Raw genomic sequence first — 13,669 nt, forward strand, 5'->3', positions numbered from 1 at the left:
ATCGTGGCAACGTTCATGCTGCCGCGCGGTTTTGGCCTTGGGCGTTCGAGTTCTAGATAGAGACGGCATAAAGTCCCCGGCGGCCCTGCTGGGCCGATGTAGCCTTTGGGAACCGGTGTCTCCGCGGGTACCATTGCATCACCCGCACGTGATGGGCTCACTGTGTCATTCATTCAGCGATATCGAGCGCCTGCTGCGTGTCTGATGCCAGGGAATAGAGTAGGAATGAAGCTCCGGGTTGCCTCCCGAGTGTAGTTCATTAAGTGCAATCAGAAGAGCGCTGTGGGAACTCCATTTGTGAGCAACAGGCTGACGAAGAATTTGATGAACTATGTTTTGAATTTGGTCTGGAACTTGATGAAATTACATCTGAGAAGGAAATTATAAGTAAGGAACAAGGTAATGAAAAGGCACAGGGGGCCTCTGATGTTGTTCTCTACAAAATTGATGTCCCTGCCAATAGATATGATCTCCTATGTCTGGAAGGATTGGTTTGAGGACTTCAGGTCTTCAAAGAAAGGGTAAAGGCTCCAATGTATAAACGGGTAATGCCTAATGGAGAAATCCAGAAATTGATCATCACAGAAGAGACTGCTAAAATACGCCCGTACGCTGTTGCAGCAGTTCTCCGAAACATAAAGTTTACCAAAGATCGATATGACAGCTTCATTGAACTTCAGGAGAAGTTACATCAGAACATTTGCAGGAAAAGAGCCTTGGTTGCTATTGGTACCCATGACTTGGACACTTTGTCAGGCCCATTTACTTATACTGCGAAGAAACCTTCCGATATCAAATTCAAGCCTCTAAATAAGACCAAGGAGTATACAGCCTGTGAACTGATGAACATATACAAGACTGACAACCACCTTAAACATTATTTACATATAATTGAAAATAAACCTCTGTATCCGGTTATCTATGATAGCAATGGTGTCGTCCTTTCAATGCCTCCAGTCATCAATGGAAATCATTCCAAAATAACAGTAAATACTAGAAATATATTTATTGAATGCACAGGGACTGACTTTACTAAGGCAAAAATAGTTCTTGATATCATTGTCACCACGTTCAGTGAATATTGTGAGAATCAATTTACGGTTGAAGCAGCTGAGGTAGTTTTTCCTAATGGAAAATTACATACCTTTCCAGAACTGGCTTATCGAAAGGAGATGGTGAGAGCTGATCTAATTAACAAAAAAGTTGGGATCAGAGAAACTCCAGAAAATCTTGCCAAGCTTCTGACCAGGATGTGTTTAAAGTCAGAAGTCATAGGCGATGGGAATCAGATTGAAATTGAAATCCCTCCGACCAGAGCTGACATTATCCACGCCTGTGATATCATAGAAGATGCAGCTATTGCTTATGGATATAACAACATTCAGATGACTCTCCCGAAAACATACACCATAGCTAATCAATTTCCCCTAAATAAACTGACAGAACTCCTGAGACACGACATGGCAGCTGCTGGATTCACTGAGGCACTTACCTTTGCTCTGTGCTCCCAAGAAGATATTGCTGATAAACTGGGTTTGGATATCTCTGCAACAAAGGCAGTCCTCATAAGTAATCCTAAAACAGCTGAATTTCAGGTGGCACGCACTACCCTGCTTCCTGGCCTCCTAAAGACCATAGCTGCGAATCGGAAGATGCCCCTTCCTCTGAAACTGTTTGAAATCTCTGACATTGTAATAAAAGATTCTAGCAGAGATGTAGGTGCAAGAAACTACAGGCATCTCTGTGCTGTTTATTACAACAAGAATCCCGGGTTTGAGATAATCCATGGGCTTCTGGACAGAATCATGCAGCTACTTGATGTGCCTCCTGGTGAAAAGAAGGGAGGATATGTGATCAAAGCATCAGAAGGCCCTGCATTCTTCCCCGGGCGATGTGCTGAGATCTTTGCCCGGGGTCAGAGCATCGGGAAGCTGGGGGTCCTTCATCCTGATGTTATCACCAGATTCGAGCTGACCATGCCCTGCTCCTGCGTGGAAATCAACATTGAGCCGTTTTTGTGAAGATGGGTCTCGTGTGGTTCTCGCCCCGAGGGTCCCTCTCTCCTCCTAGGTGCCCTTTAGTTGTCCCCACAGTAAGTAAGTCCACTTGTGCTTGTGCATTAATGTTGAATAAAGTAGAAAGCAGTGTCTGGCTCCGTGGGTGGTACTGCCATCCCTGCATCGGGCCAGCTTGTACTGCACAAATGCGGCAAAAAAAAAAAAAAAAAAAAAAAAAAAAAGTTTTTATTTTTTAAATGTATTTTATTTTTGGTTGTGTTGGGTCTTCGTTGTTGTGTGGGCTTTCTCTAGTTGCGGTGAGCAGGGGCTACCCTTCGTTGCAGTGCGCGGGCTTCTCATTGCGGTGGCTTCTCTTGTTGTGGCACACGGCCTTAGTTGCTCTGCTGTATGTGGGATCTCCCTGGACCAGGGCTTGAACCTGTGTCCCCTGCATTGGCAGGCAGATTCTTAACCACTGTGCCACCAGGGAAGTCCCACGTATGCAGTTTTGTACCCATTTTTCATCTTTTTCCCATGTCATAAAATATTTTTCAAAAACATGATTTATAAAACCTGCAAAACAAGACTCTCCCAACAATAATTCTTCTAGAAAACACTGGTTAATAAAATGTCTTAGAAGATATCAGTGGCTATTTTTCATTTCTAATGACTTGAGGGTAGCAGTTAGTCATTAGGCTTTCCACCCCTATCTATATGGCTTTTTATAAATATGAACAAGATAGGGTCTGCTGTTAAAAGTTAAGAGAAAAAATGTTTTTTTCCTTTAAAACATCTGTTATAAAGATATTGAAATTTTAATTTTAACTTATGAATTTTTTTTTAAGATGTAGAGAATGTTGTCTTCTTTCTAGGATGTTATTCCTAGAAAAACATGGAACCAACCTTGAAGGATAAAATTCACTTTGCAAAATGCAATTGATCCAGCTTCTTTCACTTGGTGCATGATTCTGGGAGTCTACTTATTGTAGGCATGAAAGGTACAACAATTTACTTAGAATATCTTAGGTGGTGCAGATGGGAATCTTATAGGACTCTGGAAACAACTGCAGTTAGATCTCACAGATGTTGAACGCAAACACTGGAAACTGGTGTGATTCAGTGCAGCTGTAGGAAATGGATTATTTCATTGTCCCCTCAACAGCAGGATTTCATTGATCCCCATCTTTATTATGGTGACTCATTCTACTCTGTCTCTACTTCTACTGCTCCTTTGTTACCCATTACTTCATCTTCTACTTTTTATCTCTGTTCACTGCCTAATGGCTTCAGTTTCCTCATAACTTGCCCCTCTTGGGGCTTCTCAGGGCTTCCTTCTATTGCCTGACTTTTTAGCTTCTGCACCCACCACGTGAGTGATTTTCTCTAACCATTTCCAGTACACATTCTTGAAAGACAATGGGTTTAGGTAATTACCACCATCCCTGTTTGGATGGAGTGTTCACATCATTAGGCCTGGCTTCCCTTGGCCTATATGGTTCTAGGAAGGGGGTTGTATGGCACAGATCATGGCTATTGTCTCTGCTGTGGACACTGGCTGGAGTGGTTCTCTTAGAAGGGGAATCTGGCACAGCAGACAGAATGACCTCTTAGGCACCCTCTTTTTGTTTTAATTTTTTAAAAAAAATATGTTTTAACATACTTGCCACTAAAGTAACGTATTCTTCATGTTTTTTTCAAGATAAAATTCTCCTGACTCTGTCATTTAAAATAGTCATGGTACATAGAAATGAAGAATATATTGGTGGTTGCCAAGGGTTGCAGGTGGAGGGAAATGGGGAGATGTTGGTACAAATTTCCAGTTATAAAATGAATAAGTTCTGGGGATGTAATGTACGGCGTGCTGACTGCAGTTAACAATACTGTATTGTATACTTGAAAGTTGCTAAGAGAGTAGATCCTAGACGTTCTCACAACAACAGTACCCAAAAAGAAAAGAAAGAAAGAAAGAAAAAAGGAAAAAAGTTAACCATGTGAAGTGATGGATGTGTTAACTAATATTACTGTGGTAATTATTTCACAGTCTATATATCAAATTGTCAAATTGTCCACCTTAAACTTACACAATGCTATAGGTCAATTTTATCTCAATAAACCTGGAAGAAAATAGTCATGTTACCTAGCTGTTTTATGGTTAATTTAATAGAAATATATTTGAGTTAAATTTTTCTTAGGTTTCTGAAATTTAACATCATAGGGAAAACGTTCACGCTTTAAAATGTTCAACTTATTTGAAAGAAGGTAAATGCATTTTTTTTTTTTTTTTTTTTTTGCGGTACGCGGGCCTCTCGCTGTTGTGGCCTCTCCCGTTGCGGAGCACAGGCTCCGGACGCGCAGGCTCAGCGGCCATGGCTCACGGGCCCAGCCGCTCCACGGCATGTGGGATCTTCCCGGACCGGGGCACGAACCCGTGTCCCCTGCATCGGCAGGCGGACTCTCAACCACTGCGCCACCAGGGAAGCCCCGGTAAATGCATTTTAATAGTTAATGTAGAATTATGCGTACAGATATTGGAGACTGGCAAAGTTGGGTAGTTAAGGTCTGGAGTATGCTGACTTTCATAAAGTAGGTTAAAAGCATTTCCCTTTTGAAACAATGTTCTCAGGCATTTTCCTGGTGCTTTGCTGCTCAGATACAAATGGTTATGTGTAACTGTTAACTGCAGGCTGTTATTGTTGGAAAATATTTTTATTTGCACAAATTGTGATAGAAAGGAGAGTGGACCGCAAACATAAATTTGTGTTTTGGTTTTACTCTGACTTAGAGGGAAGGTGACTCAAATTGCCTTCTATATCATCTCACCACTTCAAAACAGGAAGTGGTCAGGCAATAAATTGCTTTCTGTCTTTTTGCAGAAGGGAAACAAATATACGAATATAAATAGACAGCCTTCAGTCTCTCGCCACTCAATCCATCTTATGTACAGTCTTGATTTAGCATTAGTAAAAAGTTATGATGTCATTCCCCTGGTCTCAACCCTGAGTGTATGTTAGATTCACTTGGGAAGCTTGTGAAATAAACCCTATATCCATCCCCCAATTTTCTGATTTATTTGACGTGGGTATGCTTTCGGCATTTATATTTTTGAAAGTCATCCCAAGTAACTCTAAGGAACAGAGAGGAAGCTACTAGGCAAGCAGACAGAACCTGAACATTTGAGTTTGCTTTTAAGGCACTCTATTATCCATCTCCAACCTAGCTTGCCAGGGTCTGGCCAGCTCATACGGCTTCCCATGTCCTCTGTACATTGCTTATATTTCCCCTCTTCTGTTTCTTTTCCAGGCATACCAAGAGTTTCCTTCTCACATGTTTTTTTTTTTTTTCGGATTCAAATTTCTGCCCATTTTTCAAGACTTGGCTCAGTTTTTACCTCTCCCATGATGCCTTCCCTGACCATCCTTGACTGGAGGGCTTGCTCCCTCTTCTGAACTCACACAGCCGTTATTGCCTAGAAAATCATCTGAACAATGAATCAATCATGTACTCCTTTGTGTTATCTCTTCTATTGTTGTGATAAATGATTAAACTTTGCTTTACTTTTCACCTGTTACCCAGGGACCCATACTGTGAGCTTCTGGCATGCCTTTGTATCCTTGACAAGCTGAGTGTCTTGTGTAGTGCAGGAAGTCAATAAGTATTTGCCCTTTTCTCCCATTTCCGAAGGTGTGGTTTGGCCCTTCATGTCTGCTGGGGTCTTGCCCTGGTCCTAGTGGACATTCTTGCCAACGGAATCTCTGGCTCTTTAAATCAGGCCAACACATCAGTGGCCCACATGGCTAATTGTCAGTAAAACTGATTGTCAGTAAAACTGGTCTGCTCACCCTTGCTCTCTCCCTATTTTCTGATCAGCTGACCTTTTGGCTTTCTTTCCCTCTCTGACCCCTCACTCTCCTACTCCGTATTCTGTCAGGACTTGATGGCAGAATTCAATTTCTTGGGTTTTGACTGCTTGCATTCTTTGAGATGTTAGAGTACAACACACTCTCTGGATCTTCCTGTTTCTATTCTTTCAGGTAAACACTTCCCCTGGCCAGGCTCTGGCTCAGCTGACCTAAGTTATCCTGCAGTCCTCCATCAGTACCCTGGTCTGATCTGTCAAGATTCTCATCAAACAGAACAGGCACTCTCTACACTGTCTTTAAGATTGTCCATGTGATTAAAAGCTTCTATGAGTCCCTCGTTGCCTGTAGAATAAAGTCTAAACCTGAGCTGTCCAATATGGGAGTTATTAAAATTCAAATTAAAAAATTGAGTTCCTCCACTATGCCATATTTCAAGCACTGGATAGCCACTTGTGGCTAGTGGCTATCATATTGGACAACGCAAATATAGGACATTTTCATCCTTGAAGAAAGCGCTGTTGGACAGTGCTCATCTACATACCTTAGTGTAGTTCATATGGCCTTTATAATCTCATCTCAGTGTTTTGCTCTAGCTTAATTTTTGGCAGCTACATACCTTTCAGCCCCACCAACTTTCTCAGTGTTCTGCAGCCCAGTCAGTGCCCTTTCACACTTCATGCCTTCGAAGTTGCTGTTCCCGCTTCCTGAAATGCCCTTTGACTTCCTTCTCTGGCAAACTCCCATCTACCTTTTAAGATCCAACTCAGGGGCTTCCCTGGTGACACAGTGGTTGAGAGTCCGCCTGCCAATGCAGGAGACATGGGTTCGTGCCCCGGTCCGGGAAGACCCCACATGCCGCGGAGCAGCTGGGCCCGTGAGCCATGGCCGCTGAGTCTGCGCGTCCAGAGCCTGTGCTCCGCAACGGGAGAGGCCACAGCAGTGAGAGGCCCGCGTACGGCCAAAAAAAAAAAAAAAAAAAAAAAAGATCCAGCTCAAATATCACCTTCCTTGTGAAGTTCCCTGACTCTCCTAAACACAATAATTTCTTCTTCTGTGTTCCTCTGGCTCATTGAACCTAGCTCTGTTGCCCTTATCACCATATTTTGTTATTATTTACTTATAAATCTGTCTATACTCTTGGATGGGGGATCCTGATTGTTCTATAGATCTACCCTAATGATTACCTGAAGTTGTTTGCTTGATGCCCTTTCAATATCAAGTAATAAATTTTGTTACTTTTTGCTTGTTATTTATGTGTGTGCTATGTTTGAAAAGATCTTGGTGCTTTAGGAGAAGTCCTTCCCCTTTCTTATAAAACTAAAGTGGCTTCCTGTCTTCCAGGTTGAAGGTTCATTTTTCTTCTAATCAATTCTGATTGGACTTGCGAGGGATATGGTAGGAGGAATCGACAAGGTCGAAACAGAGGAACTATATGTAGGAAATAGTTCAGATGTGCTCAGGTTCAAGTCGTTACATAAAATATTTAGTGTGTATTTGGGAGAAGAGTAGGGAAGGAAGATGAAGAAAAACAAAACAAAACAAAACAAAACAGCTCATGGAACGGATATTGTGGAATTGTTTGACTTTTTCCAGACTAAGGCCAAAAGCAATGATATAAGGTGAGAAGAGTTTTTATTACCATTTTGCAAAACGTACATTTTTTTCTCCCCTCCGAGGATTTGATAAAATTTTGAGAAATTCTGGTGACTCGAATTACTGGGAAGTAAATCCTCCTGACCAAGAAATTAAGATATCAATTAATTTCTCTTCTGTGATTACGGTTAACAGCATTCCGAGAGGCTTATTTTCTTCTGGGAGGGCTGTAAATCCTAATGGCTGAGTCCAAGAGACCTTCTCTGATCACTATCGCCTAGTTGTTGCCGCAATCTTAGTCAATCATCTCCCCTTGGGTGCCCCGACCACGCCTACTGCTCAGACCGCGCCCACCAAGTCGCCCTCCCTCCCACCTCATGGCTCCGCCCCAGGCCTAGCAAAGTAAGATTCTCATTGGTGGAGAAGTTGCTCTGGTCCCGCCCCGGCGAGCGGCGATAGGCCGAGCTGGCGTGGGGCGGTGGCGGTTGGCTGCCTGGGGACGGGTCCCTGGCGTTGCCCGTCAGGGTAGCTGGCGGCAGTGGCGGCTCTCGGGGCTGGGTTGTCAGTCAGTGAGCTGAGGGGGAAGATGGCTCGCGGGGACCCGTTCTGCTAGGAAGAAGGGGGGAAGGTGGTGCTGCTTACTCGGGAGAAACCAGAGCAGCAGCCGTCGCTGTCGCTGCAAACCAGACAAGTCGAGGTTCTGGAGGTTCTTGGAGAGCCGCTCTGGTGAGTCCGGCCGAGCGAACCGCGCCGGGCCCCCAGGGTGGCCGGCGACCGATAACTTTTTTGTCAGGGAGGAGCTGGGGCGAGGCGGCGGCGGGGAGGGCACCGGGAGTTTGTCCCCGGGGCGGCGGCTTCGTTGGAGGTAACGGCTTCCGCGCGAGGCGCCGCGGTTGGGCGCGAGACGGTGCTGGGCGCCTGGGGCGTCCGGAGGTCTGGGGAGCGGGACCGGATGGTGGGCTGCGGCCGGCGGCTTCTCGCCCAGAAGTTGGGCGCAGCCCGCCTGCTGCCTGGGCGGCGGCGGCAGCTTTGTGCGCGCGGACTCGGGTCTTCCTCCTTCCCCGGCCAGGAGCCCTCCGACCTCCGGGCGTGACCGGGGTGTAGCCGCCTCGGCCCGACCCGCCGCCCCTCGGCGGGGCTGGCCTGGGGTGGGACCCCGCCACCCCCGCCGCGGCTGATGCTCCGGCCTGACCTCTCCTACCCCTCCCACCCCTCCTACTCCGGCTTGCCAGTTCAGCGAGACTGCCGCTATCCGTTCAGTCTAATGGCCAAAACGGTCACTGTCGCCCCCCTCGTCTTTGAAAGCTGCATTCTCCTCGGTTCCCCCCTCCCCGCCCCCCCCCCCGGTCGGACAGATTCACAAAGCAGCCACGATTCCCTCCTTGGTTATTTACACCGGAGATCTCTTCTTCAGCCCTTGCCCTCTTCTTACTAAGAGTTAGTCCTCTCCTTAGGATGATTCTAACATACTCGAGAATCGTCAGGGTTTTGTCTGAAAATTGTTGCATTGAAAGACCCGCCGAAGTTTGCACACTTTGACAAAACTGGGTATCCGCCCTTCGGTGTGCACATGTGTGCGTTGTACCCTCAGAGTTTAGACAGTCCTGATAATTTTTAATTTTACCCTGGTGCTTTCGTACTCTGCAGAATTGGTTCTCTGTTAAATACACTATCACACGCCTGGCAGCCGCTCGGCTCTTCAGGTAGGGGGAGTTTATTCCGCTGGCAGCTTCTACTTATCTCAGAGACCGTACTACTGGCAGTCGGGCCAGGCTGTCCTTTGGCAAATTATTTGTCCTTTGGGTCACCCAGTAGTTTTGGGGGCAGGTATGACACCTCTTTGGTTCGTGTATCATTTTACAGTTTGAAATTTTCAGCTTTTAAAATCTTATCTGCATAAAGTCATAAATATTGGTCTAACCTTGAGTCAATGTGATAGTCCTGGGAGGCTTGTTTTCCATAAGAATATTCTCCTAACATCCATAGATCACCGCCCCGCCCCCGGCCCCCAATTTCTAAGCATTTTTTTTCTTTAGGTTAATACATTTTAAGTCCAAAGCACCATATTTTTGAAGTGCAGGCAAGAAAGAAAGAAAAAAAAATATGTAGGATATGCTTGGTTGGCCAATAGTAGCTTCAAAGTCAGTTATTCTAATAATTCATTTCAACAAAGTTGCAAGGGAGAAAATCATCACCTGTTTTAGAAAATAAACTCTGGATTTGGTGTATTTATCCTTTTTTGATTTACTATAGTTATAACCATAGAGGGATTATAAACCCTCTTAGTTATCAGCATTAACAGGGTATAGATAGCCAGATGAGGCATTGGCTAGGCCAGTGTGTTATCCCTGCTATGCTTCCTTTCTTTGTTGTGTTCCTGTTTTATGAAATCTGCTCTTGGTTGCATTTTTAGAGTGGTGTTGTTTTGACAGTCAGAGTTTAAATATATCTCGTAGTCAACTATTTTACTCAGGATCCTGTTGCCTGATATTTATTTTATAATGAATATTAAGAAATCTTTAAAAAATGTTAGTATCAAGACCATTTTGGGGGGTTATCAAGTTTACATTTTGTAAATAATGGAAATTATGTCAAACATAAAATTTGCACTATCCCAGCCTGAATAGGTGCTAGGGATACAGAAATGAATGTCATAACTCTTGTCATCAAGGAATTTACTGTGTAATATACAAGACAGATAAGTAAAGTAACAATTATAATACCCTCTGATAAGTGTGAATAGAGGTATGCCTAGTATAGTAAGGGAGCAGGGTAGGAGATGGCTAACTCAGCTTGGATGTATATAAAGTCAGGGGCACACAGTAGAGTTTTAAAGTATGACATAATTTTGCCAAGTGCAGGATGTAAGTGAATAACTTTCCAAGAGGAGAATATAAATATAGTCAGTGAGAAAGCAAGGAGGCATGAGAAACCCTGGTAGTTTAGAGAAGTCATTGTCAGTGACAAGTCCGAAGTCAGCAACGTTGATGTGACTTGAATGCAGGGGTGAGATGGGGAAATGGTGGAAGATGAGAACAGCGAGGGTGGTAGAGGGCCAGACCAGGGCCTTGTATCCTTGGCCAAGGGGGTTGCGCTGAAAGTGATGGGTAAGAAACTGCTTAATGGATCTGTGTTTTGGATCCTCACTCTGCCAGAGTGAGGTAGAATCTGATAGATGCTGTCACCTTGGGAAAGAAAGGAGGAGGAATCAAGACTGAGGATTTGATTTGGTTCCATTGATTGGAAATGAGGAACACATAGATGGAGGGAAGATGACAAATTCTGTTTTGGATATTTTTGAATTTGAGAAAGCTGTGGAATGTTCAGGTGAAGCTGTAGATAGATGTTTGGATCTAGGATGTGAAACTTGTAAAGGAAATCAGGAATAGAGGGAAGAGTGGAGGTTGAATTGAAGAAGCTGCGTTGACTTGGGTATGTTGGAATGACTCAGATTGGGAGTCTTTAGCATAATGAAAGCAGCAGTCAGAGAACAGACAAATAAAAAGCAGATAGGTGGAAGAATAGTGTGAAAGAGAGGAGCAGTGGTTAGAAAGGTAGGAAGAACTTCAAGAGGGATGCCAAGGGAGGAGAAATTTTCAAATAGAGAGGGAATGGGTCAACAATTTCGAATTCTTTAAAGAGGTGTCAAATGAGAGACTTCAGGGACTAGTGAATTTGTCAGGAGTCCATAGGTGACTGACAAGTACAGATTTAGCTGAGTGGTGGTTCAGAAACTAGTCTTCAGAAGATTGAGAAAGAATGGATGATGATAAAGTAGACATGCTTGCCTGAGGCATTTTAAGAAAACTGAGGAAGGGAGAGAATGACAGCTATAGAGCAGTGGTTCTCAATCTTACCTACACATTTACAATCTTCTGGGGGAGCTTTTAAGAATCCCGATTTCAAGGGGGAACTCTTATACCAATTTGGGGAGTGGGACAGGACCCAGACATCCGTATTTATTTCAATAGCTTTATTGAAGTATAATTGGCAAATAATAAACTACACATAGTTAAAGTGTGCAGTTCAGTGTTTAACATGTGTTTATACTCATTAAACCATCACCACAATCAAAATCACCTCCAAAAGTTTCCTAGTGCCCCTTTGTAATCTCTCTCTCTCATCCCCCGAAACCACTGATGTACTTTTTGTTACTATAGATTAGTTGCATAGATATTTTAAAGCTCCCTAGGTAATTCTATAGCCATAGTTGAAACTGCTGCAGAGGGATATGGGTTGAAGAGATATTATGCTTGATTTTTTTATATGCATAAGGAAAGTGAGAAGTAAGAGATTAGGAAAGATATCTATGGGAACTAAGTCCCTGAGGAGATAGAAGTAGATGGAATTTAGAGCTTTGACCGGTAGGAAAGGAAGACAATTCTGGAAGCAACATCTCTAACAAAGAATATGATATTAAAGATAGTATTTTTTGTTGTTGTTATCAGCATCAATGTTGTCACATGTAATATCAAGATTAGTTCTCTGAAGTACTCAAAAACAATTAGCATCTTAATATTATGAAAATGAATGCCCCTCAGCAAAACCCCTTAAATGCAGCCTGAGACCCCTGACACCACCATGTAATGCTTTGTCATTTTTTTGGAGGGGAGCAGATGGAATTAACAGTTTGACTATTGCTTATTGTTAAGAGCCAAGTACTGCTAGAATCTTTTTGGCCCTCTCAGAGTTAGGCTGCATATCTGCACTGTGGAAAGAGAACATTTAACATTTACAAATCTCCTGTTTAAAGTATTTTTGTTCAGAAGAAATCTTGCTTGCTTGCCCTTTGGATATATGCCTTTTAAATACATTGGAGAAGAAAATCCTTCTGTGTCCCAAATGAGACAGAGAAGAGTGATTAGAAGTTGTCAAAGGCCCACACTTTGGGACTTCCCTGGTGGCACAGTGGATAAGACTCCACACTTGCAATGCAGGGGGCCTGGGTTTGATCCCTGGTCAGGGAGCTAGATCCCACATGCATGCCGCAACTCAGAATTCTCATGCCACAACTAAGGAGCCCACGTGCTGCAACTAAGGAGCGCACGTGCTGCAACTAAGGAGCTGGTGAGCCTCAGCTAAGGAGTCCACCTGCCACAACTAAGACCTGGTGCAACCAAATAAATAAATAAATATTAAAAAAAAAAAAAGGCCCACACTTTGTATCCTGAGAAAGGTAATTCTACGCCCCCATCCTACCCCACTCCCCCATTCCACTTTTTCTTTTTCTTTTCTTTTTAAATTTCTGGCTCAGGTTTTGGATGTAGGCGAAAGCTGAGCCACACTGGTTCTGAGGTCCAGGGTTTGTTCTTCACTCTTGTTTCTTACCTTTGGCAGGGGGCTGAAAGCAAATGGTTAATATCTAAATATTATTTGACATTGCACTTGAGCATAAATAAAGGTGGGGTGGAAATTTTTGTCTGATTGTTTCCTAGAGTTCTGAAAATTTCTTTCATTGTGATTATAGTATAAAAGTATGATCAGACCTAGAGAGGGTAGGCATCCCTAGTTTTGGCACAGCCTAAAAGAGTGGGACTATCAATGTTAACATGATTTTGGATACTATTGTTACTATATTCAAAGCAATATTGTAAACATTCTATTTTCTTAATTACTAATGTAATACGTAATAATTGTAGGAAATTTGGAAAATTTAGGAAAGCATAAATGATAAATAACATTTATAATACCTTCACCCATTGATAATCATTATTTACACTTTGGTGAATATCCTTATAGGTCCTTTTTAATGGGATTTACTCTTTTTTTTTAACAAGAACCCCCCCCCATATTGTAACTGCTCTTTTTCTGTTGTTGTTGTTCATGCTGTTCTGTTTCTAGCTTACTTTTACATAATTGAATGAATACTTACCCGAGTCAATAAAACATTATTTTTTTACAACGTAACATCATTTTAAATGTGTGGCTAATATTCCAGCGTATGGATTTACTGTTATTTATTTAACCAGCATTTCAATTGTTAAAAATTTAAACTCTTTCCAATAATTTTGAATGAATCATGTAGCAGTTAGCTTCTTGATGGATTAATCATTGCCCATATCTTTATTTACTTAAGACAAATTCTGAAATCAAAAGGTATCATATTTTAATTATTTTTGATAGATATTAATAGACTGCCTTCTAGAAAGTTTTAATTAATATTCATTTTTGTTAATTGTGCTTGAGAATGCCAGCAACCTCTCCATATTAAAAATCTGC

At 42.8% G+C, this 13,669-nt stretch overlaps 2 protein-coding genes across 5 annotated transcripts in view; both read left to right on the forward strand.

Annotated features, from left to right (window-relative positions):
- Nucleotides 1–220: 220 nt before the first annotated feature.
- On the forward strand, nt 221–2,147 carry LOC132495930 (phenylalanine--tRNA ligase beta subunit-like). Its single transcript, XM_060107984.1, has one exon. The coding sequence runs from the start codon at nt 534–536 to the stop codon at nt 2,019–2,021; it is 1,488 nt and encodes a 495-aa protein (XP_059963967.1). The 5' UTR covers nt 221–533; the 3' UTR covers nt 2,022–2,147.
- A 5,819-nt stretch (nt 2,148–7,966) lies between these two features.
- HYCC1 (hyccin PI4KA lipid kinase complex subunit 1) overlaps nt 7,967–13,669 on the forward strand; it is a 94,827-nt gene continuing 89,124 nt past the window's right edge. For 2 of the 4 annotated variants that reach the window (XM_060108293.1, XM_060108294.1), the window contains exon 1: nt 7,967–8,176. The gene's annotated coding sequence lies outside the window, so the exon portion shown is untranslated. The remainder of the gene's footprint in view (nt 8,177–13,669) is intronic. The other 2 variants (XM_060108296.1, XM_060108295.1) reach the window with 2 other exon arrangements.

The sequence above is a fragment of the Mesoplodon densirostris genome, chromosome 9, assembly GCF_025265405.1.
Source record: "Mesoplodon densirostris isolate mMesDen1 chromosome 9, mMesDen1 primary haplotype, whole genome shotgun sequence".
Taxonomy (NCBI): domain Eukaryota; kingdom Metazoa; phylum Chordata; class Mammalia; order Artiodactyla; family Ziphiidae; genus Mesoplodon; species Mesoplodon densirostris.

Excerpts from the sequence above, each read along its gene's own strand:
- LOC132495930 (XM_060107984.1), top strand. The coding sequence starts at position 534 with ATGTATAAACGGGTAATGCCTAATGGAGAAATCCAGAAATTGATCATC.